The sequence below is a fragment of the Panulirus ornatus genome, chromosome 43 (assembly GCF_036320965.1).
Source record: "Panulirus ornatus isolate Po-2019 chromosome 43, ASM3632096v1, whole genome shotgun sequence".
Classification (NCBI taxonomy): Eukaryota; Metazoa; Arthropoda; class Malacostraca; order Decapoda; family Palinuridae; genus Panulirus; species Panulirus ornatus.
Genome location: NC_092266.1, coordinates 12,820,459 through 12,847,285, shown reverse-complemented (window position 1 = coordinate 12,847,285; position 26,827 = coordinate 12,820,459). Strand labels below are relative to the sequence as shown.

Sequence of the window (26,827 nt, the reverse complement as noted above, 5' to 3'; positions counted from 1 at the left end):
CATACTCACCCCTCTCCAAAACTCTTGCATTTACCTCCCATCCATAAACAAATTAAACAACCATGGAGACATCACACACCCCTGCCAAAGACTGACCTGTACACATGCCTTGCTTCCTTGGTAAAAAATTATCACTGCTTCTAGCAGCTTACCTCCCACACCATATACTCTTAAGACCTTCCACAAACCATCTCTATGAACCTTAACATTTGCCTTCTCCAGATCCATAAATACTACATAAAAATCTATGTTTTTCTAAGTATTTCCTACACACACACTTTTCAAAGCAAACATCTGATCCACACATCCTCTACCAATTCTGACACCACATTGATCCTCCCCAGTCTGATGCTCTGTACATGCCTTCAACCTCTAAATCTGTTAATATAAACTCATATATTTTGGATTCCTTTACATTATTGTCTACTGATTCTCAAATACATGCTTATATTTCTTATACTGTTATTATATATTCCTACATGTTATAAATTCCCTATAAAACAAATTGAAATACAAAAAAGATCACGTGCAAATCTCATAACCGGTTATGTGAGGGTAAAAAGGCGAGTAAGCTGACAACAGATCAAAACTGCCAGGATGGATGGGTGGGAAGGGGGGCTGAGTATATGTTTCCACACACATGATACAAACAAAGTCTGCTTTTCAGTAGCTAGTGACCTGATATAACTTAAATTTTCTTCAAGGACCAGCAATTGTGATAACTACATACTGACTGATACTCTGGGCATTATATAACATTTCATTGACTTTCACTATCATTTAAAATCCCAGTTGATGTTTGTCTCCATAGATGTGCATATACCTCAAATTGGCATGATGGTACACATACACTTAACCACTATAGGATATGTTTGATACACAGGGCAATCAATGAAGAGAAAAGCTTGTCTTCATAATTTCAAAAGAAGTAGAATATGAAGATAATTATGTATTAGTACAATGGAGAGTTAAAACTAGACCAGAACCAGAATGTTCAAGGAAAAGCAATAATGATTGTTGATGAGGTGAATAAAATTACTAAAAGTTTAATTATATAGGAAGGTGTCGATTGAGAGGGTACAGGCATGTACAAAGCATCAGATTGGGGAGGAGCAGTATGGTTTCAGAAGTGGCAGAGGATGTGTGGATTGGGTGTTTGCTTTGAAGAATGTATGTGAGAAATACTTAGAAAAACAGATGGATTTGTATGCAGCATTCATGGATCTGGAGAAGGGATATGATAAGAGTTGATAGAGATGCTTTGTGGAGGGTATTAAGAGTATTTGGTGTGGGAGGTAAGTTGCTAGAAGCAGTGAAAAGTTTTTATCGAGGATGTAAGGCATGTGTATGAGTAGGGAAAGAGGAAAGTGATTGGTTCCCAGTGAAAGTTGGTTTGCAGCAGGGGTCCGTGATGTCTCCATGGTTGTGTAATTTGTTTATGAATGGGGTTGTTAGAAGGCGAAATGCAAAAGTTTTGGAGAGAGGGGCAAGTATGCATCTGTTCTGGATGAGAGGGCTTGGGAAGTGAGTCACTTGTCTGCTGATGATACAGCACTGGTAGTTGATTTGTGTGAGAAACTGCATAAGTTGGTGACTGAGTTTGGTAAAGTGCGTATAAGAAGAAAGTTGAGAGTAAATGTGAATAAGAACAAGGTTATTAAGTTCAGTATGGCTGAGAGACAAGTCAAATAGAAGGTAAGTTTGAATGGAGAAAAACTGGAGGAAGTGAAGTGTTTTAGATATCTGGGAGTGGATTTAGCAGCAGATGGAACCATGGAAGCAGAAGTGAGTCACGGTGGGGGAGGGGACAAAGGTTCTGGGAGCGTTGAAGAATGTGTGGAAGGCAAGAACGTTATCCCAGAGAGCAAAATTAGGTATGTTGGAAGGAATAGTGGTTCCAACAATGTTATATGGTAGCGAGGCATGGGCTATAGATGGAAATGAAATGTTTGAGGACAATATGTGGTGTGAGGTGGTTTGACTTAAAGTAATGAAAGAGTAAGAGAGATGTGTGGTAATAAAAAGAGTGTGGTTGAGAGAGCAGAAGATAGTGTATTGAAATGATTTGGTCACGTGGAGAGAATGAGTGACGAAAGATTGACAAAGAGGATATATGTGTCAGAGGTGGAGGGAAAGAGGAGAAGTGGGAGACCAAATTGGAGGAGGAAGGATGGAGTGAAAAAGATTTTGAGTGATTGGGGCCTGAACATACATGAGGGTGAAAGGCGTGCAAGGAATAGAGTGAATTGGAATGATATGGCACACTGGGGTTGACGTGCTGTCGATGGATTGAACCAGGGCATGTAAAGCATCTGGGGTAAACCATGAAAAGTTTTGTGGGGCCTGGATATGGAAAGGGAGCTGTGGTTTTGGTGAATTACAGGACAGCCTTTGTTGTCTTCTCCTAGTGCTACCTCGTGCACGTGCATGGGGGGAGGGGGGTGCCATTTCATGTGTGGCAGGGTGGCGATGGGAATGGATGAAGGCAGCAAGTGTGGATAAGTTCACATGTATATATGTGTATGTATACGTGTGTATACGTTGAAATGTATAATTACGTATATGTGTGAGCAGGCGATTATGTATATCTATATGCATGTGGGTGGGTTAGGCCATTCTTTCATCTGTTTCTTTGTGCTACCTCGCTAACGCGGAAGACAGCGACTAATTAAAATAAAATAAAATATCAATTCAAGGTTATAGCTTTACACTAGCCCTCATGAATTCCAATGCAGTCTTGTAAACTGTATAAATGGGAACTCATTTAGATTGCAATCATTCCATACTATGGGTACAGATAATTAAGAAGAAATATGAGTATCTCAAAAATTCATTACATAAGTACCTACATTCAATTTAGCTCCAAGTGAAAGACCAAAGAGTAATAAGAATTTTGTTATTTTCAAAATGAATTTTTTTTGTAGTATTAGTTCTTACATTTTAGTTGATAAAAAAGTTATTTGTTAACCGACTTATTGTAAAATTCTGCCTGTGTAAATAATATGCAACAATACGTATGTGAATAGTGTGTTTAGAGTACATTAGTGTGAAGTTATGACAGGAAAGATACCACAAAGCATGTACTGTGCTCTGGTATACATATACAAGAAATCACATCCAGAAAAAACACATACTGTAATTATCATATAGTTGCCACCAGCCTGCCTCAACCCCTGTCCATTTAATATCCCTATCGGACTAACTAAGAGAAAAGTAAATTACTCTGGGGGGAAATTTTTTCTTATTTTTTTTTTATTCTCTGAGTACTGACTGAGTAGAGCCATTTCTGAGGAACTGTATTGTCAAGGTGTTCACTAATATTTTAAATATATTAAACAGAATCCTTTCAATTTTTAAAAATTATTCTAAAAAATGAAGCTAAAGTCCATGGCACAACTGTGATGATGATGTAGTGGAGTAATTTCCCTAAATCATCACAATTATGGCATTGACTGCTTAAGCTTTTTCTCTTTCACAATAATATCTCAGTAATAATACTGAAAATATTCTGTTCAACATACAAAAAGTATCAATAATTACTTAATATGTAAAAAGAGATGTTACTCAACTCCAACTGCTCAAGATTAAACTGCAAATGAAAAGACTCCTTTAATAAGGCTGTCTCATCACGAGTAAAATCACGAGTAAAGTCCTGTCAAAGATCTCACTCCAAAGGAATCAACATTTCCCTGCTGTTGGAAGTATAGAGCAGTCTGGGCTGCAGAAGTCTTTAGAAAGGTCCTGGTTAACACACGAATACTTTGAAAAAAAAAACTAGTCCACGGGTAATTGTAAATAAATAAATATGCGTGTATATGGAAGTTCATGTTTCACTTTAATATACTGGATATGAGTTGAGGATGTATATGTTCTTAATTCTTTCCACAGGAGCAGATCTAACAATGAAGATGAGATATAAAGACAGCTATATGGTATGTGTACAGAAATCACACTATTAAGTTTACTTGGAATGATACAATTAGTACGACCAACCATCCTGAAAAGGGAACAGCTAAAATGGGTTTTGGCATCACAGACACACTTTGAAAACTGGACAGGAGTACTTTCTTGGACAGCTGCTGCCTAAAATTAGATACCTGCCAAATATCAAGAGACTGCAGAAAACATATGAGTGAGAGGAAGATACTGCAAAAGTGAAAAATGCAGCAAAGGACTGAATCACAGAGAAAATGAGAAAACAGATATGGAAAGTGAAATCATGAGAAGACAAAGTGAAACTGCTCTAGATAGTTTTAGATCAGAGAGTGCGTATACAGAAACTTGGGAAACTGATCAAGTACCTTACACCAAGTCTATGTATATACTGTGTTGTTACATGAAGGCAAAGGGAATACAACTGATCTGAAGAACTACAGAATATGTCTTTTCATCATGGCTTACACGATTTTTTATTTTATACATATTTGTCTTTTCTCGAATTAGCGAGGTAGCGTTAAACAGAGGACTGAGCCTTAGGGGGAATATCCTCACTTGGACCCCTTCTCTGTTCCTTCTTTTGGCAAATCAAAAAACAGGAGGGCAGGATTTCCAGCCTCCCACTCCCTCCCCTTTTAGTTGCCTTCTAAGACACGCCAGAAATACGTGGGGTGTATTCTTTCTTCCCTATCCCCAGGGATAAGCTTACATGATATATGAAAATATTACAATTGGTCAGGTTAAAAGGTTAATAATTGAAGAACAAGGCGGACTCAGGAAATGAGGAGGATGATATCACATTATTATATTATACTTTCGCTGTTTCCCACGTTAGCGAGATAGCGCAAGGAAACAGACAAAAGAAAGGCCTAACCCACCCACATACACATGTATATACATACACGCCCACACACGCACATATACATACCTATACATTTCAATGTATACATATACATACAAACACAGACATATACATATATACACATGTACATAATTCATACTTGCTGCCTTTAATCATTCTCGTCGCCACCCCGCCACACATGAAATGACAATCCCCTCCCCCTGCATGCACGCAAGATAGCACTAGGAAGAGATAACAATGGCTACATTTGTTCACACTCAGTCTCTAGCTGTCATATATAATGCACCAAAACCACAGCACGTTTTCCACATCCAGGCCCTACAGAACTTTCCATGGTTTACCCCAAACGCTTCACATGCCCTGGTTCAATCCACTGACAGCACGTCGACCCCGGTATACCACATCGTTCCAATTCACTCTATTACTTGCATGCCTTTCGCTCTCCTGCATGTTCAGGCCCCGATCACTCAAAGTCTTTTTCACTCCATGTCTCCACCTCCTATTTGGTCTCCCACTTCTCCTCATTCCCTCCACCTCTGACACATATATCCTCTTGGTCAATCTTTCCTTACTCATTCTCTCATTCTCTCCATGTGACCAAACCATTTCAAAACACTCCTGCTCTCTCAACCACATACTTTTTATTACCACACATCTCTCTTACCCTTTCATTACTTACTCGATCAAACCACCTCACACTACATATTGTCCTCAAACATCTCATTTCCAACACATCTACCCTCCTCCACACAACTCTGTCTATATCCCATGTTTCACAACCATATAACATTGTTGGAACCACTATTCCTTCAAACATACCCATTTTTGCTTTCCCAAGATAATATTCTCACCTTCCACACATTTTTCAACATTCCCAGAACTTTCGTCCCCTCCCCCACCATGACCCACTTCCGCTTCCATGGTTCCATCTACTACCAAATCCACTCCCAGATATCTAAAACACTTCACTTCTTCCAGTTTTTCTCCATTCAAACTTACCTCCCAATTGACTTGTCCCTCAACCCTACTGTACCTAATAACCTTGCTCTTATTCACATTTACTCTTAGCTTTCTTCTTTCACACACTTTACCAAACTCAGTCACCAGCTTCTGCAGTTTCTCACCCGAATCAGCCACCAGTGCTGTATCATCAACAACAACTGACTCACTTCCCAAGCCCTCTCATCCAGAACAGACAGCATAATTAACCCTCTCTCCAAAACTCTGGCATTCACCTCCCTAACAACCCCATCCATAAACAAATTAAACAACCATGGAGACATCACACACCCCTGCCACAACCCGACATTCACTGGAAACCAATCACTTTCCTATCTTCCTACTCGTACACATGCCTTACATCCTCGATAAAAACTTTTCACTGCATCTAGCAACTTACCTCCCACACCATATATTCTTAATACCTTACACAGAGCATCTCTAATCAACTCTATCATATGCCTTCTCCAGATCCATAAATGCTACATACAAATCCATTTGCTTTTCTAAGTATTTCTCACATATATTCTTCAAAGCAAACACCTGATCCACACATCATCTACCACTTCTGAAACCACACTGCTCTTCCCCAATCAGATGTTCTGTACATGCTTCCACCCTCTCAATCAATACCCTCCCATATAACTTCCCAGGAATACTCCACAAACTCATAACTCTGTAATTTGAGCACTCACCTTTATCCCCTTTGCCTTTGTACAATGGCACTATACATGCATTCCATCAATCCTCATGCACCTCACCATGAGTCATACATACATCAAATATCCTTACCAACCAGTCAACAACACAGTCACCCCCTTTTTTTAATAAATTCCACTGCAATACCATCCAAACCTGCTGCCTTGCCCGCTTTCATCTTCCGCAAAGCTTTTGCTACCTCTTCTCTGTTTACCAAATCATTCTCCCTAACCCTCACACCACCCGCACAGCACCTCAACCAAAACACCCGATATCTGCCACTCTATCATCTAACACGTTCAAAAAACCTTCAAAATACTCACTCCATCTCCTTTTCACATCACCACTACTTGTTATCACCTCCCCATTAGCCCCCTTCACCGATGTTCCCAATTGTTCTCTTGTCTTACGCATTTTATTTACCTCCTTCCAAAACAAATTTTTATTCTCCCTAAAATTTAATGATACTCTCTCACCCCAACTCTCATTTGCCCTCTTTTTCACCTCTTGCACCTTTCTCTTGACCTCCTGCCTCTTTCTTTTATACTTCTCCCAGTCATTTGCACTGTTTCCCTGCAAAACTTGTTGAAAAGCCTCTTTCCTCTCTTTCACTAATAATCTTACTTCTTTATCCCACCGCTCACTACCCCTTCTAATCTGCCCACCTCCCACGCTTCTCGTACCACAAGCATATTTTGCGCAAGCCATCACTACTTCCCTAAATGCATCCCATTCCTTCCCCACTCACCATACATCCTTTGCTCTAACCTTTTTCCATTCTGCACTCAAGTCTCTCCTGGTACTTCCTCACACAAGTCTCCTCTCACTTACTCTCACCATTCTCTTCATCCCAGCATTCCATAGTTTTGTCTTCAAAAACCACAATTTTGTATTCAGGCAAGCACAGTTGTGATGTTCAAGAGAAAAATAGAGAATTGAATTAAAAATGAATGAATGAAAAATAAAAATTGAATTAAAAATGAATGGATACATCCGTTTTCTTGTGAGCAGAAAAGTTTATTCTTATTTTTCCTTTAAGAGTACCAAATTTTTTACAGTCTATTAAGAAAGATTTTTCATATTTTCTTGATTATGAAAATCAATTTTTCACTTTTTGCTGAATAGGGACAATATTTCAGCCATCTCTTGAATGTGTTATTTTTCATACCTTTCTCCAAGTACAAATTTTATTTTCATTACACTTCTTTCATTACAAAGAAATGGGGGGGGGGCATGAATGTACATGAAAGTTTGGAGCTGGTATCCAGTCACATATACAGATGTGGCTGGGGTTCAGTTATGTACTTAGAAGTGTGGCACAAGTATCCAGCCAGGTACACGCAAATGTGGGGCTGGGGTCTAGCTAGGTAAATGGAAATGTGTGGCTACAGCCCAGTCAAGTACAGTAATATGTATTGTAAGTGTAAAATTACACCTAAAAAATATCACAGCTCGATATGTAATTAGGTGCATGTGGAATGAAATAAAACCTAGAAAAAAAAATCTTCATACACTTACATAAGCAAGGAGCATCTGTTCAGTCAGCTTAAGCCCTCCCTAGTCCACTCTAAATCCTTCTACACCAACATAGTGGAAAGTACTTTCATCAGTAATATACAATGTTGATACATTCTATGCAGAAAAAAAAATTAGATTTCCTTTTATTTTGCACACCAGAAAGATTAATTTCTGAGGAATTGCACCGCGAAAGGGTTAACCCTTTTGCTGTGGGCCCTAGCTTTTATCCACTTCACATAAGTTTGCTGTAGATCCCTATCAAAATTTGGTGCCTTTAAGATCAGTTTTGTTGGCATGGTAACAGAAAGCTGTCAAAGGCTGTATATATCATCAACATAAAAGAAAAAGGGGAGCTAATGGATTCACTTATGCCATGTATGTCAGTAGGAGGAGCAGAGCATGGCATGGAGCTGCCATGGAAAGTAAACTTATTTGGAGTTTACATCAAGTTTTTGTTCAAAATATCATTAATCTCACAAAAGCAAAAATTTACTGAACTAACATGTGCTAACAAGAAAGATTTTGCACCGATAGAACAGAAACAAGAAAAATGGAACATTCAAACACCAGGCAGCACTGTTAAGCCTTACATTAGTGGTATAACCAAGGCATTTAAAAAGTTTACATTTTGTAATCAGTATGCTATTCATTTCCACAAAAAAAATATCAATCTTAACTTTCTTTTATTTCTACCCTCTGCAGAGGGAAGTTTTTCCATCCTGTCCTTTGTGAAAGGAATAAATTTTGACTCCCTGATATTACTTCACTTACCTACTCTTGCAATGCTACAAACTTCTAAGGCAACCTGTACAAAGAGCACTTTCTCACCTTGGTCAAAAATTTATGAAAATGAGAAAATGGGGTAAAACCCTTTAAATATTTTCCATCTTTCTTGCAACAGTTCCCACTTGTGTATAGTCTTACAATGCTCTAAAATTTACATGCCCTCAAAAGATATTTTTTCCCATGATTTGCTTACATCTTTATAACTTTTTTTTTAAGTTGGAGGCACTAGTCACATCAAGGCCAGGCCTTAAATGATATATGGAAAGGTTAATGAAGGAGAAAAAGAAGGGACAAGGGAAAGTATTTATAAATTATGGAAGAAGTGAAAAGTGTGCCTTCTAAAAATTGCCAGGTCATATCTATTGGAAAAGACAAGCGTGTAGAGAGTTCCAAAGTTTCAAGGTATAAGGAAAGAAACAGTTATCAAAACAGCCCACCCTTGGGTTGCCCATGGTCACACAGTAATCAGGTAAAGTAGCAGCTTGCCAAGTATTGCATGGTCTAGCTAGTGATGGTGGTGGTGGCGGCAGAGCAGAAACCAAAGTATTACCTACAGATGATGGACAGTGAACCAACATTGCAGTGTGGGGCAAGTGGGTCAAGTTTTGGAGTTAGCCTAGCAGAGATGATGTCAAACCCTTGTGAAAGCAGTATTCAATACAACGATGGATCAATCCTTTGTAAAAACGAGCAACTATTAATCAATCTACATCTCTGATGCCTGTTCCCTTCAGGAATTCCCTCAAAGGGGTGGCATTGGCTTAAGTCTACGTAACTGGTGGACCTCCAGTGCTGCTTAGCTTTAAGTGCTTCAACCTTCCTTAACGGGCAACTGGCAGAAGGCAACTCTGGCAAAGTGTTTTCAGAGGCTCTTAACTAATGTTTTTACTATTTCCACCTAATATGTATACCTAATGTTCTAACCTGATGCTTCTAACTGATGCTCCAACCTCATGTTCCTACCCACTACTTCTACCTGATGCTCCTGTCTTATGCTCCTACCAACTACTTCAATCTATCCAAGAAACTATTTATAATTTGATTTCATCATTCATCATTTACAGTGACTATAATTTTGGGTTCCATCATTATAAGAAAAAGGTTTTTTCAACTACCTTTATTTTTTTCCATTTTTCTTTCAGGTGTTTATTTTCTTGCTTCAGTGAACCTTACATACAAGTCTATTTTCCATCAAGGAAATACATTATGGAAAAAATCTATACTGTAATAACAAAAGTGAAACATTACAATACCATATGACATTAGTCAATAGTAGCAATAGTGAAATAGCATTCTTAAATAGATCAATATTTCTTCATTATTTTGAAATGAACCAGCCACAGATAGGGTCCAAAACTGCAGCATATAATTACCCATTAACATTATTCAATTATTCAGTAAAATCACCAAGTACAGGAAAGCATTTTTATCATCAACCTCAAGTGGTAAAGCAAAGTTCTTTATTTCAATACAGATGAGCCATCACACTGAAACATTGGTTTGAATGAGGAAGCTTTATCATTTTCAAACAAATCTAAATCTATGGAATTGATGAACAGTAAGAATGACAGGATTAGCATCATGAAAGGGTGAAAACTTTTGTAATAACAGCAGATGTATGGTGTGCAAAACACTCATCCTAACTCTAGTATGTGTATGTGAAACCTTAGTTTTACTTGGTCCAGATAAATAAACAAGAGCATGAGATGTCAAATCTACCCACAAAAGAGGTACAGTTATGCAGGGCATATGCAGATGATATGCTGCTGAATATATGTAACAGTACAGGTGAAATTCTGGCATTCCAATGACACATATGGCATCATCCTTAAAGTGTCTGTGTTCCAACAATGCATAAGCATCAAAGACACTTATGCTTGCACTATGATTACACTATGTGCATCATCCATATAAATCTTTAAAAGGCGGCAGACCTCATACGAAAACTATACACTTGGAGCAGTACAAAATTGCTGCTTCCCGCTGTCAGCGAGGTAGTACCCGGAAACAGATGAAGAATGGCCCATCCACTCATATACACAAATATGTACATAAACGCCAACATCTGCACATATACATACATACATATATGTATATATATTGGAAAGGATCACAATTTTGCGCATGACCAAGATATTCCTATGAGTCCACGAGGAAAATGAAACACGAAAAGTTCCCAGGTACACTTTCGTGTAATAATCACATCATCAGGGGAGACACAAGAGAGAAATATAACAGTCAGTTGATATACATCGAAGAGATGAAGCTAGGACACCATTTGGTAAACATGTTTTGGACAATCCTCTTTGTCAACCTTTCCTCACTCATTCTCTCCATGTGACCTAACCATTTCAATACACCCTCTTCTGCTCTCTCAACCACACTCTTTTTATTACCACACATCTCTCTTGCTCTTTAATTACTTACTCGATCAGACCACCTCACACCGCATATTGTCCTTAAATGTCTCATTTCCAACACATCCACCCTCCTCTGCACAACCCTATCTATAGCCCATGCCTTGCGACCACATAACATTGTTGGAACAACTATTTCTTCAAACATACCCATTTTTGCTCTCCGAGATAACACTCTTGCCTTCCACACATTCTTCAACGCTCCCAGAACCTTCACCCCCTCCCCAACCCTGCGACTCACTTCCGCTTGCATGGTTCCATCCACCGCTAAATCCACTCCCAGATATCTAAAACACTTCACTTCCTCCAGTTTTTCTCCAATCAAACTTATCTCCCTTTTGACTTGTCCCTCAACCCTACTGAACCTAATAACCTTGCTCTTATTCACATTTACTCTCAACTTTCTTCTTTCACACACTTTACCAAACTCAGTCACCAAATTCTGCAGTTTCTCATCCGAATCAGCCACCAGCACTGTATCATCAGCGAACAACTGACTCACTTACGAAGCACTCTCATCCAGAACAGACTGCATACTTGCCCCTCTCTCCTAAACTCTTGCATACATATTCGCTATATCCCACATTTGCGAGGTATCATTGAGAACAGAGGACTTAGCCTTAGATGGAATATCCTCACTTGGCCCCATTCTCTGTTCTTTTTTTGGAAAAGTAACAAAACGGGAGGAAAGGATTTCCTGCCCTCTGCTACCTCCTCCTTTAGTCGCCTTCTACGACACGCAGGGAATACATGGGAAGTATTCATTCTCCCCTATCCCAGGGGACAGGTGTTGCAGTGGAATCTATGAAAGAAGGGGGTGACTGTATTGTTGATTGGTTGGTAAAGACATTCAATGGTGAATGGTGAAGTGCCTGAGGATTGGCAGAATGCATGAATAGTGCCATTGTACTGGAGCAAAAGGGATAAAGGCGAGTGCTCGAATTACAGAGATATAGGTTTGTTGAGTGTTCCTGGGAGGTTGTGTCGGAGGGTGTTGACTGAGAGGGTAAAGGCATGTATGGAACGTCAGATTGGGGAAGAGCAGTGTGGTTTCAGAAGTGGTAGAGGATGTGAGGATCAGGTGTTTGCTTTGAAGAATGTATGTGAGAAATACTTCGAAAAACAGATGGATTTGTATGTGACATTTATGGATCTGGAAAAGGCACATGATTGGGGTGACAGAGATGCTTTGTGGATGGTGTTGGGAGTGTGTGGTGACGGAGGTAAGTTGCTAGAAACAGTGAAAAGTTTTTACCAAGGATGTAAGGCATGTGTATGAGTAGGAAGAGAGGAAAGTGATTGGTTCCCAGTAAGATGGTTTGCGGCACGGGTGTGTGATGTCTCCATGGTTGTTTAATTTGTTTATGGATGAGGTTAGTTAGGGAAGTGAATGCAGGAGTTTTGGAGAGAGGGGCAAGTATGCAGTCTGTTGTGAAAGAGAGGGCTTGGGAAGTGAGTCATTAGTTGTTCGCTGATGATACAGCGCTGTTGGCTGATTCGGGTGAGAAACTGCAAAGGTTGGTGACTAAGTTTGGTAAAGTGTGTGAAAGGGGGGAGTTGGGACTATATGTGAATAAGAGAAAGGTAATTAGGTTCAGTAGGGTTGAGGGACAAGGTAACTGGGAGATAAGTCTGAATGGAGAAAAACTGGAGGAAGTGAAGTGTTTTGGATATCGGGGAGTGGATTTAGCAGTGGATGGAATCATGTTAGATGAAATGAGTCACAGGGTGGGGGAGGGGGCAAAGGTTCTGAAAGCGTTGAAGAATGTTTGGAGCAAGAACATTATCTCGGAGAGCAAAAATGGGTATGTTTGAAGAAATTGTGGTTCCAACAATGTTATATGGTTGTGAGGCATGGGCTATAGATAGTGTTCTGTGGAGGAGGGAGGATGTGATGGAAATGAAATGTTTGAGGACCATATGTGGTGTGAGGTGGATTGATCGAGTAAGTAATGAAAGGGTAAGTAATGAAAGTGAGGTTGAGAGAGCAAAAGAGGGTGTATTGAAATAGTTTGGTCACATGGAGAAAAACATGGAGAAAATGAGTGGGGAAAAATTGACAAAGAGGATATATGTGTCAGAGGTGGAGGGAACGAGGAGAAGTTGGAGACCAAATTGGAGGTGGAAGGATGAAGTGAAAAAGATTTTGAGCGATCGGGACCTGAACATACAGGAGGGTGAAAGGCATGCAAGGAATACAGTGAACCGGAATGATGAGGTATACTGGGGTCGACGTGCTGTCAATGGATTGAACCAGGGCATGTGAAGCATCTGGGGTAAACTATGGAAAGTTTTGTGGGGCCTGGATGTGGAAAGGGAGCTTTGGTTTTGGTGCATTACACATGACATTGTTGGAGCTACTATTCCTTCAAAAATACCCATTTTTGCTCTCTAAAATAATGTTCTCTCCTTCCTCACATTCTTCATCATTCCCAGAACCTTTGCCCCCTCCCCCACCCTGTGACTTACATCCACTTCCATGGTTCCATCCACTGTTAAGTTCACTCCCAGATATCTAAAACACTTCAATTCTTCCAATTTTTCTCCATTCAAACTTACATCCCAATTAACTTGTCCCTCGACCTTACTGAACCTAGTAACCTTGCTCTTATTCACATTTATTCTTAACTTTCTCCTTTCACACACTTTTCCAAACTCGGCCACTAACCTCTGCAGTTTCTCACACAAATAAGCCACTAGAGCTGTATCATCACTGAACAACAACTGGCTCACTTCCCAGGCTCTTTCATCCACAAGAACATATGTTACAACTATAAACTATCTGGAAAGTCTCTAACTAAAGTAAATGAAGAAAAGAACCTTGGGGTAACAATCTGAAGTACACTAAAAAGTGTCAAGCAACAAGTAAAAAAGGCAAGTAAATGTTAGTTTTCATAGCCAAGAACATAGATTACAAGACAACAGAAACAATTCTCACGCTTTACAATTCTCTAGTGAGACTATGTCTTGAATATGCACTCAAGTTTCGGTCCTCAAACTATAAAAAGATGAGGAAAAGTTAGAGCAAGTAAAAAGACATATAACAAAACTAATCTCATCCCTTTGAAATCTGGCATATGAAGAGAGGCTAAAATGATTGAATTTCTCCTCACTTAAAAATGTAGACTTCGTGGCAGGTGTTCAAAATTCTGAACAAATTCGATAATGTAAATCACAAACATCTTTTTAAAATACAACGTAAATCACAAACATCTTTTAAAAACACATGAAAATAGGGTTACCAGGACAAATGGAATAAAACTCAAAGCTGAAAGATGCAGTATGGACATGGGAAAAGCCTTTTTTCCTATAGGTTTTAAGCACTAGAATATCTTACTATCAGACAGTGAATGCTAAGACTATAAATACCTTCAAAAGTCATTTTGACAAATATTATTTAAATTCAAGTAGACTCTGAGAAAAATGCCAGAAATAAACTGTATAAAAAACACTGATTACGAGGACAGTCAAAGGCTACTATGCAGCAGCAGGGATTTGGTGATAGCTTAAAAAACTACTGAGCATAATTACATTTTCATGTCAAGTTAACCCCCCACCCCTTTTTTTTTACCAGACAACCCAGTTGTGGGCCAATCAGGCCTCCTGTTATCTGTCTTTATCATGTAAACCATATTCTTTTATTACCATTTCATTGTTTACTTGATTAAACCAGCTCACACCATATATTCTCTTCAAAACATTTAATTTCCAATTAATCCATTTTCCTTCACACAGTCTTATCTATAGCACATTCCTCACTTTCATATAATATTACTGGAACTACAATATCTCCAAATATACCTATTTTTGGCCTTCCAGAGAACAAAGTCCCTTTGCACACACTCTTCAGAGCTCCCAGAACATTCGCCCCCTCACCCACCCAATGATTCACTTCTGCTTCCATGGTTCCATTCATTGCCATGTCCACTCCCAGGTATCTAAAGCATGTCACTTCCTCCAATTTTCTCTGTGACCCATCCTTAATAAGCCTTTACCTCCGATTAATTAAATATATAAACCTTCCTTTTATTAATATTCACTCTCAAGTTCCTCTTTTGCACACTCTTCCAAACTCACAGAAAATAAACAATACTACAAATTTCCTGAGATACTGTGTACACTGTAAATATAATTGGCTTTATTTTTAACTTTCTAAAAGGGGAAACAGAAGAAAGAGTCATGCGGGGAGTGCTCATCCTCCTCGAAGACTCAGGTTGGGGAATATAAATGTGTGTGGATGTAACCAAGATGAGAAAAAAGGAGAGATAGGTAGTATGTTTGAGGAAAGGAACCTGGATGTTTTGGCTCTGAGTGAAATGAAGCTTAAGGGTAAAGGGGAAGAGTGGTTTGGGAATGTCTTGGGAGTAAAGTCATGGGTTAGTGAGAGGACAAGAGTGAGGGAAGGAGTAGCACTACTCCTGAAACAGGAGTGTTGGGGGTATGTGACAGAGTGTAAGAAAATAAACTCTCGATTGATATGGGTAAAACTGAAAGTGGATGGAGAGAGATGGGTGATTATTGGTGCCTATGCACCTGGGCATGAGAAGAAAGATCATGAGAGGCAAGTGTTCTGGGAGCAGCTGAGTGAGTGAGTTAGTAGTTTTGATGCACGAGACTGGGTTATAGTGATGGGTGATTTGAATGCAAAGGTGAGTACTATGGCAGTTGAGGGAATAATTGGTGTACATGGGGTGTTCAGAGTTGTAAATGGAAATGGTGAAGAGTATGTAGATTTATGTGCTGAAAAAGGACTGGTGATTGGGAATACCTGGTTTAAAAAGAGAGATATACATAAGTATACGTATGTAAGTAGGAGAGATGGCCAGAGACCGTTACTTGATTATGTGTTAATTGATAGGCAAGTGAAAGAGTGACTTTTGGATGTTAATATGCTGAGAGGTGCAACTGGAGAGATGTCTGATCATTATCTTGTGGAGGCGAAGGTGAAGATTAGTAGAGGTTTTCAGAAAAGAAGAGAGAATGTTGGGGTGAAAAGAGTGGTGAGAGTAAGTGAGCTTGGGAAGGAGACTTGTGTGAGGAAGTACCAGGAGAGACTGAGAACAGAATGGAAAAAGCTGAGAACAAAGGATGTAAGGGGAGTGGGGGAGGAATGGGATGTATTTAGGGAAACAGTTATGGCTTGCGCAAAATATGCTTGTGGCATGAAAAGCGTGGGAGGTGGGCAGATTTGAAAGGGTAGTGAGTGGTGGGAGGAAGAAATAAAATTATTAGAGAAAGAGAAGAGAGAGGCATGTGGACGATTTTTGCAGGGAAATAATGCAAATGACTGGGAGATGTATAAAAGAAAGAGGCAGGAGGTCCAGAGAAAGGTGCAAGAGGTGAAAAGAGGGCAAATGAGAGTTGGGGTGAGAGAGTATCGTTAAATTTTAGGGAGGATAAAAGAGATGTTTTGGAAGGATGTAAATAAAGTGCATAAGACAAGGGAACAAATGGGAACGTCAGTGAAGGGGGGTAATGGGGAGGCGATAACAAGTAGTGGTGATGTGAGAAGGAGATGGACTGAGTATTTTGAAGGTTTGTTGAATGTGTTTGATGACAGAGTGGCAGATATAGGGTGTTTTGGTCGAGGTGGTGTGCAAAGTGAGAGGGTTAGGGAGAATGATTTGGTAAACAGAGAAGAGGTAGTAAAAGCTTTGCGGAAGATGAAAGCCGGCAAGGCAGCGGGTTTGGATGGTATTGCAGTGAAATCTATTAAAAAAAGGGGTGACTGTATTGTTGACTGGTTGGTAAGGTTATTTAATGTATGTATGACTCATGGTGAGGTGCCTGAGGATTGGCAGAATGCTTGGATAGTGCCATTGTACAAAGGCAAAGGGGATAAAAGTGAGTGCTCAAATTACAGAGGTATAAGTTTGTTGAGTATTCCTGGGAAATTATATGGGAGGGTATTGATTAAGAGGGTGAAGGCATGTACAGAGCATCAGATTGGGGAAGAGCAGTGTGGTTTCAGAAGTGTTAGAGGATGTGTGGATCAGGTGTTTGCTTTGAAGAATGTATGAGAGAAACACTTAGAAAAGCAAATGGATTTGTATGTAGCATTTATGGATCTGGAGAAGGCTTATGATAGAGTTGATAGAGATGCTCTGTGGAAGGTATTAAGAATATATGGTGTGGGAGGCAAGTTGTTAGAAGCAGTTAGAAGTTTTTATCGAGGATGTAAGGCATATGTACATGTAGGAAGAGAGGAAAGTGATTGGTTCTCAGTGAATGTAGGTTTGCGGCAGGGGTGTGTGATGTCTCCATGGTTGTTTAATTTGTTTATGGATGGGGTTGTTAGGGAGGTGAGTGCAAGAGTTTTGGAAAGAGGGGCAAGTATGCTGGCTGTTGTGGATGAGGGAACTTGGGAAGTGAGTCAGTTGCTGTTCACTGGTGATACAGCGCTGGTGGCTGATTCGTGTGAGAAACTGCAGAAGCTGGTGACTGAGTTTGGTAAAGTGTGTGAAAGAAGAAAGCTGAGAGTAAATGTGAATAAGAGCAAGGTTATTAGGTACAGTAGGGTTGAGGGACAAGTCAATTGGGAGGTAAGTTAGAATGGAGAAAAGCTGGAGGCAGTGAAGTGTTTTAGATATCTGGGAGTGGATTTGGCAGCGAATGAAACCATGGAAGCAGAAGTGAATCATAGGGTTGGGGAGGGGCCGAAAGTTCTGAGAGCGTTGAAGAATGTGTGGAAGTTGAGAACATTATCTCGGAAAGCAAAAATGGGTATGTTTCAAGGAATAGTGGTTCTAACAATGTTATGTGGTTGCGAGGTGTGGGCTATAGATAGAGTTGTGCAGAGGAGGGAGGATGTGCTGAAAATGAGATGTTTGAGGACAATACGTGGTGTGAGGTGGTTTGATCGAGTAAGTAATAATAGGGTAAGAGAGACGTGTGGTAATAAAAAGAGTGTGGTTGAGAGAGCAGAAGAGGGTGTTTTGAAATGGTTTGGTCACATGGAGAGAATGAGTGAGGAAAGATTGACCAAGAGGATATACATGTCAGAGGTGGAGGGAATGAGAGAAGTGGAAGACCAAATTGGAGGTGGAAAGATGGAGTGAAAAAGATTTTGAGTGATCGGGGCCTGAACATGCAGGAGGGTGAAAGGCTTGCAAGGAACAGAGTGAATTGGAACGATGTGGTAAACTGGGGTCAACGTGCTGTCAATGGATTGAACCAGGGAATGTGAAGCGTCTGGGGTAAACCATGGAAAGTTCTATGGGGCCTGGATGTGGAAAGGGAGCTGTGCTTTCTGTGCATTATTACATGACAGCTAGAGACTGAGTGTGAACGAATGTGGCCTTTGTTATCTTTTCCTAGCACTACCTCGCGCACATGAGGGGGGGAGGGGGTTGTTATTTCATGTGTGGCAGGGTGGCCATGGGAATGAATAAAGGAAGACAGTATGAATTATGTACATGTGTATATATGTATATGTCTGTGTGTGTATATATATGTATACGCTGAGATGTATAGGTATGTATATTTGCGTGTGTGGACGTGTATGTATATACATGTGTATGTGGGTGAGTTGGGCCATTCTTTCGTCTGTTTCCTTGCGTTACCTCACTATTGCGGGAGACAGCGACAAAGCAAAATAAAATAAATAAATTTTTTACTATGAAATAAATTGGACTAGGGTAATATCTCTACTGTTTCTCCTTATTGATGATCAACTACAAGTGGATGGATTTACTTTTTTGGTGTTATGCTTATCATTTATCAATGTTATAATTACTTTTTCAGTGTTATGCTTATCAATGTTATCTTATTACTATCATTAATTGCTAATATCATCAGTAATTCTTCCAACATTATACCCATCATCATTCCCACTACTCTGAGCGATAATAAAATTATGAATTACCAGTCTCATTACTTATCATTATTAATGTCAATAATACCAGAATCATAATTATCAAAAAGTCTTGTACTTTGGATTTTCCTTTATTTCAGCAAGGGGGCTCTTAATCATCGTAAATTATGAAAAACCAACTTCATCATTACATTTAGTAGATCTACATTAGTCTGAAATCTAGCTGAAAAGCCTTCAAAATCACTTTCCATGCTTCTCTTGAGTAACACTGTCAACTCCTGAACCATCTTAAGTGAATGGTGTTGCTACTGATGTACAGGCTCTGAAACCTCTACGGTGTTCTTTTAATAAACCTGTTGCAAAAGCACATCATTATCTGCCTAGGATCATGTACAGGTAACACATCTAATGAAACTAATACTAGATTCAATTTACATATTTTCAAAGTCAATAAAATATTAAGCATTTTCTGTGCCCACCACAGTGTAACTGATAATCAATTTCTATGAGTAATAATACACAGTTGTTAAAAAAACCATCTGCACTGTTTAATAGCCACAATTTATGGTTAACTCAGCATGCACCTTTATAAAGCATTTGCTGAGATGGAAGGCCATGTGACTGAACCTTGCTTTCATCATGGAGAGGTTGAACAGGTCGTGCTGAAGCTGCCTGGTGAGTTTAAATACTACTTGGTGGGATCTTTGGCTTGCCTTGGATCTGATGAAAATTATTTTCAAATTCTTTTAATGCTCTTAGCTCTTTAAGAAAATCTTCCTTTGATACTTGCTCTGGGAGAAGGAGGAGACAGATCTTCCCATCCCATTTACCTATCATGAAAAAGAATCATCTATCAGACAAAGGAATATTCTTTAGATTCCACCAAGGTAGAACTGGAAATCTTCTTTCCTGAGCGAAATATAATCACCTCAGATTCCACCAAGGCAGAATTGGAAATCTTCTTTCCTGAGTGAAATATAATCAAGAGTAATGTAGTACAGGATTTGTAGTAATGAGCAAAACAAGTATACATAAGGAAAGTTGTGGAAGATGAAAAAAAAGGAGGAAAAGAGAAACAGGGATGTTAAAAAGTGAAATTCCATATCTACAGAAAGAAATACATCACCACATTCTCACTCCTCACATTAACTGATATGCAAATCCCAATAAATAGAACTAAATTTGATGGGTAAATGGCATTCAGAATTATTTACTTGAAGCACTTGCTATGCTGAGACAGGATGAGCTGAGAGTTAATTAGCACATGACACCTGCCAAGATTGTTTTGGGTCATAAATCACATACTGAGCCCAGAAATTTACAGCATATAAGGGCCCCCAAAACTACCACATATGAATTATCTACTGCTAAACCATTCAAAGACAATATGAATCAAGATTCAACCTATTACTTAAACCTACCACTACAAGGCAGTACCATAACTTTATGCTAATTTGCCACACAGGAGAATATACCTGTCCAAAACAGGTAAATCAAGGGGCTGGGTTAGAAGGTAATGTATACTCCATCCTGCTCTGTCTGTGCACAGAAAAGTCAGTCAGTCAAAAACTGATTTCTTGAGCCTATTAAGTACATGCACAACAGCTCAATTTGATGACAAACTGATGTTTATACTGGATGAAAGCAAGAAATTCATCCAAAATCTTGGCCATAGTGGGAAATTATCACAGTATTACGAATGGTAAATTGCCATTTCCCAAGCATGAGAAAATGATATGGATAATTGGCAAGAAATGCCCTTTTAAACCACTGTCCCTAAACACTACTAATTTGTAAGGTGGGGTATATGAAAAACAGGAACACTAGGGGAATCACCTGGAACTTTCAATTAAGACACATGACAAACACTTTGTAAAAGAATTTGTGTCTAGAAAACTCATGTGTTGGAAAATTAAATCCAAGAGCCATCTGGGGTTGATGGCATGTAATTTAGCTATCTTGAATGCCTGGTGGAAAGACATTTTACTGTCATAAAGTATGTACATGAAACACTATCACATACTTCCTTTCAAAAGAATGAGAGAACTTTTTACTTGAAAGGAGTCCATCATCTCCCTGCTACTGGAAGCAGTGCTGCCTTGAAGCTGCAGGAACTCTTGGAGAGAGGTCCAGGGTAACACAAGGACCCTTTCTTAGAAAGAGGTCCTAAGGCAATTATGTACATAAAAATATCAATATGAATGGCTATAGGCATAACTAAACTCCATCTGTAAGGGGTTATGATAAATATGAAATGTCACCTTCAATGAGAATGTATCACTGTCAGTGCACAAAAGGGAATACAATCTTACAGAGGAGTACATCATTTCTCTACTACCAAATGCAGCATAGCTTTGATGTTCCAGGAGCCCAGCAAATGGGGTCCAGGTGTTAAAACAATAAAAAATTGTGTACTTTTTTAAGTTTAGGGTGCAATCTTTCAGTAGGCTTGTCATAGATGGATAATCAAGAAAGCGATCCAGAATCTGCACAAAACCACACTGTTTACAGCACCAAAATTATTCACATGATCCAATGGTACACTTAAAAATGTTAGAAGTGTAATACTACACACTTTTGAAAAGCTGGTAGTTGTGGTTTCTAAACACTTGAAGACATCCGTGTCAGTGCTGACATTCCCCATATCTAATGGTATTGGAAAGGATTCTATACAGAACTGGACAGAGAACTCAATAAGTGGGAGAAGGAGACATGGAACTCAGTATACGTCTTAATTAAGGACACAGGTGGACATGAAACTAAAATTCAAACCCCTGCAGACTGGTAAAAATCATTATAGTCTCTAAGGTATTTTTCTTATCTCTTTATTCTTTAAAACATTCATATGATACAAATGTTCTCGAATCTCTCCTGAACTCAAAATAATCTTATTCACCTTTTGCTTAAACACAGTCAGTGTTTGAAGGACTTCACAAAGTATTGTGGATATCAGCACCAAAACATTTTGAGAATGCCTGAAAGCTGCCTGAAAGCTCTGCATCAAAAAGCTTAATCATTAACAGGCCAAAGCAAAATACAGAAATACAAGTGGCCCTTACATATTTCAAATATGAAAGAACTGAAGTTGAATACATTTATCAGTCTTTTTCTAGAAACTGTTTAAACATTTCTTTTTTCATCATTTATACTATATAAATTTTCAGTCAATATGGATTAATAATGTATATAATGGCAAAGTAGCAGGCATATGTTCTGATGCAAGCTAATATCCTGATTAGACTACAGATCTCAATAAAATCCATCTCAGTTAAAGAATAAATGAATCAGAAATACCCTCAAAGACAAATCAGTTCACATAAAAAAAATGCTGTACGCTCTTCACAGATTAAGCAGTATATGGTAAATAATCACTGTGCCCAATCTGCATTATATGCAGACAGCAATTACAGATTACCCTGCTTTCACCGTTCATACCAATGTTCTCCATTTAAAAGTGGTGGGCAAGGGCATGTGGTGTATGGTAATCTTCCTTTACACAATACAAATGCCATAAACAATATTCATTTGTGGAGGTTTAGGGGTACACTTAACTATCTTTTTCCCTTCATTATGCTTGCCTTGTTTTGGCATGAAATACAAATTACAGTGTCCTACAATTTCCTGCAAGTCTCCAGAAAAAGGTGATATGTGAGGGATATAAAAGAACTCTTTGGAGGCCATTAGTACTATAAATTCAATGTAACATTTTCAATACTTCAACTGCATATTAAGGTGTAAGGAAATCCTGAACTGAAAAGCTTGTGGTGGTGAGAAAAGTTAACTCCTGAACTGTAAGATTCTCTCGATGGTTAATATCTTGATGTAGAGTTAAACATTTTTCACATTCAACGACACAGAGTTAGCAAGGTGCATTTTTTCATACTAAAATTTGTCACTTTCTTTTGGGCTAGCTTATAATTTTGGTTCAAATAGCATAATCAGACACAATCTATGACAGCACATTGTTCTTAATAAATATAATGTGTCTTAACATTAGCAATCTTACGTTTTACAGATAGTTAGGAACAGCTTCTGGCCATCTGGAGAGACCCCAGACTGCATAGCCTGGATTAACCGCTGTTTTTCTTCTATGCTTCTCTTTGCACGACTTTTAAGCTGCAAACAAAGAAACCCATTTAACTGAGTTCTGTATGAAGAGTTTAACTTCCACTCCAATACTCATTTCAACAACAAATAGATTTCCACAAGAATGAGTTAAAAAAACAAAAACAAAGCTTTACTAAGAAACTTTCAATTCCTTTCATCCTTAACCATAATTAAAGTATACCACAATTAAATGACTATCAGATAAATAGAATATGTACAATACTATGTATATATATTAAGTGATGAATCAATAAGAAATAATCCTAAGAAATAAGCTAATCAATTGTATACACTATTTATGTCTTGATATAACCTAGCTACCACTTGATATCAAATGCATATTCTTTAATGCTATGAAAAAATTTGTCATTCTCACAAACTGAGTAAAAAATCAGTTCTGGCCTTGTCAGAAACGGGTTTTTAACTAGAATCTCCACTTAACTTTCAACCATGTATTTCTTCTATGAAGCCATCAAAGAAACATGGTCGATATCAGCAAGACAGGCAAACATACAATACAAAATGTCAAAGTCACATTCAATGCATGCAAAAAATGCAAGTATAATGTAGTTACCTACTAAAGATGTAACCATCCCCCTGATCTATCTATGATGTCACACTGCTACTTTCATTTTACTTAAGCTGTCTACACTATCAACACTGAAACCTTAAATAGTGTTGTAAGTTAAGCCAACCTCTTTAGGTAATCATGGGCTGGACACACAAGAGATAAAGAGCAAAAAGAGAATTCTTTCTCAAAAGCATACTTTTTAACAAGCTCAGCCTGAATTTTTAAGCAATTTCCTCACTTGTCACTCACTTACATAGTTGTACCACTGTTATCTACAGAGAAGGCTTGACAAGAGAAAAGAAAGAGAGTGGCCCATGATCTTTCTCCTACGATGACCATTTCAACTTCACAAAAATTACTGCACCCCACTCTAAAATTATATATTCATTCATTATACTTTGTTGCTGTAGCACAAAGAAACTGATGAAAGAATGGCCCAACCCAGCCATAACACATGTATATACATACACATCCACACACACATATACATACCTATACATTCCAACGTATTTATATATATATACATACACAGACATATACATAATTCATACCTGCTGCCTTTATTCATTCCTGTCGCCACCCTCCCACACATGACATGACATCCCCCCTCCCCCTGCATGCGCGCATGGTAGCGCTAGGAAAAGACAACAAAGGCCACATTCATTCACACTCAGTCTCTAGCTGTCATGTATAATGCACCAAAACCACAGCTCCCTTTCCACATCCAGGCCCCACAAAACTTTCCATGGTTTACCCCAGATGCTTCACATGCCCTGGATCAATCCACTGACAGCACATTGACTCCAGTATACCACATCGTTCCAATTCACTCTATTCCTTGCATGCCTTTCACCCTCCTGCATGTTCAGGCCCCAGTCACTCAAAATCATTTTCACTCCATCCTTCCACCTCCAATTTGGTCTCCCACTTTTCCATGTTCCCTTCACCTCTGACAAATATATCCCCTTTGTCAATCTTTCCTCACTCATTCTCTCCATGAGACCAAACTATTTCAATACACGCTCTTCTGCTCTCTCAACCACACTCTTTTCATTATCACACATCTCTCTTACCCTTTCATCACTTACTCGATCAAACCACCTCACACCACATATTGTCCTCAAACACCTCATTTCCAACACATCCACCCTCCTCCACACAGCCCTACCTATAGCCCACGCTTTGCATCCATATAACATATACATATACATATATACACATGTACATAATTCATACTTGCTGCCTTTATTCATTCGCATCACCACCCCGCCACACCGGGGTAGATGTGCTGTCAATGGATTGAACCAGGGCATATGAAGCATCTGGGGTAAACCATGGAAAGTTGTAAGGGGCCTGGATGTGGAAAGGGAACTGTGGTTTCGGTTCATTATACATGACAGCATGACAGCTAGAGACTGAGTTGGCGCCAGGAAAAGACAACAAAGGCCACATTCATTCACACTCAGTCTCTAGCTGTCATGTATAATGCACTATAACCACAGCTCCCTTTCCATATCCAGGCCCCACAAAACTTTCCATGGTTTACCCCAGATGCTTCACATGCCCTGGTTCAATCCACTGACAGCACGTCGACCCTGATACACCACATCATTCCAATTCACTCTATTCCTTGCACACCTTTCACTCTCTTGCATATTCAGGCCCAGATCGCTCAAAATCTTTTTCACTCCATCCTTCCACCTCCAATTTGGTCTCCCACTTCTCGTTCCCTCCACCTCTGACACTTATATCCACTTTATCAATCTTTCCTCACTCATTCTCTCAATGTGACAAAACCATTTCAATACACCCTCTTCTGCTCTCTCAACCACACTCTTTTTATTACCACTCATCTATCTTACCCTTTCATTACTTACTTGATCAAACCACCTCATACCACATATTGCACTCAAACATCTCATTTCCAACATATACACCCTCCTCTGCACAATCCTATCTATAGCCCATGCCTCGCAAACCATATAACATTGTTGGAACTACTATTCCTTCAAACATACCCATTTTTGCTTTCTGTGATAATGTTCTCGCCTTCCAAACATTCTTCAATGCTCCCAGAACCTTCGCCCCCTTCCCCACCCTGTGACTCACTTCCACTTCCATGGTTCCATCTGCTGCCCAATCCACTCAGATATCTAAAACGCTTCACTTCCTCCAGCTTTTCTCCATTCAAACTTACCTACTAATTGACTTGCCCTTCAACCCTACGGTACCTTATAACCTTGCTCTTATTCACATCTACTCTCAGCTTTCTTCTTTCACACACACTTTACCAAACTCAGTCACCAGCTTCTGCAGTTTCTCATCTGAATCAGCCACCAGTGCTGTATCATCAGCGAATAACAACTGACACACTTCCCAAGCCCTCTCATCTACAACGAACTGCATACTTGCCCCTCTCTCCAAAACTCTTGCATTCACCTCCCTAATAACTCCATCCATAAACAAATTAAACAACCATGGAGACATCACGCACCCCTGCCGCAAACTGACATTTAATGAGAACCAATCACTTTCCACTCTTTGTACTCATACACATGCCTTGCATCCTTGATAAAATCTTTTCACTGCTTCAAGCAACTTGCCTTCCACACCATATACTCCTAATACCTTCCACAGAGCATCTCTATCAACTCATCATATGCCTTCTTCAGATCCATAAATGCTACATACAAATCCATTTGTTTTTCTAAGTATTTCTCATACATTCTTCAAAGCAAACACCTGATCCATGCATCCTCTACCAATTCTGAAACCATACTGCTCTTCCCCAATCTGATGCTCTGTACATGCTTTCACCCTCTCAATCAATACACTCCCATATAATTTCCCAGGAATACTCAACAAACTTATACCTCTGTAATTTGAACACTCATCTTTATCCCCTCTGCCTTTGTACAGTGGCACTATGCATGCATTCCAACAATCCACAGGCACTTCACTATGAGCCATACATACATTCAATATCCTCATCAACCAGTCAACAAAACAGTCACCCCCTCTTTTAATAAATTCCAAACCTGCCGTCTTGCTGGCTTTTATCTTCCACAAAGCTTTCACTACCTCTTCTCTGTTTACCAAACCATTCTCCCTGACCCTTT

General features: G+C 39.2%; 1 protein-coding gene across 2 annotated transcripts in view; it reads right to left on the bottom strand.

Annotated features, from left to right (window-relative positions):
* Lsm12a (LSM12 homolog a) overlaps nucleotides 1–26,827 on the bottom strand; it is a 70,807-nt gene that overhangs the window by 29,391 nt on the left and 14,589 nt on the right. For both annotated transcript variants that reach the window (XM_071686976.1, XM_071686975.1), the window contains exon 3: nucleotides 23,037–23,146. In XM_071686976.1, coding sequence (XP_071543077.1) covers nucleotides 23,037–23,146 — 110 coding nt within the window. The remainder of the gene's footprint in view (nucleotides 1–23,036; nucleotides 23,147–26,827) is intronic.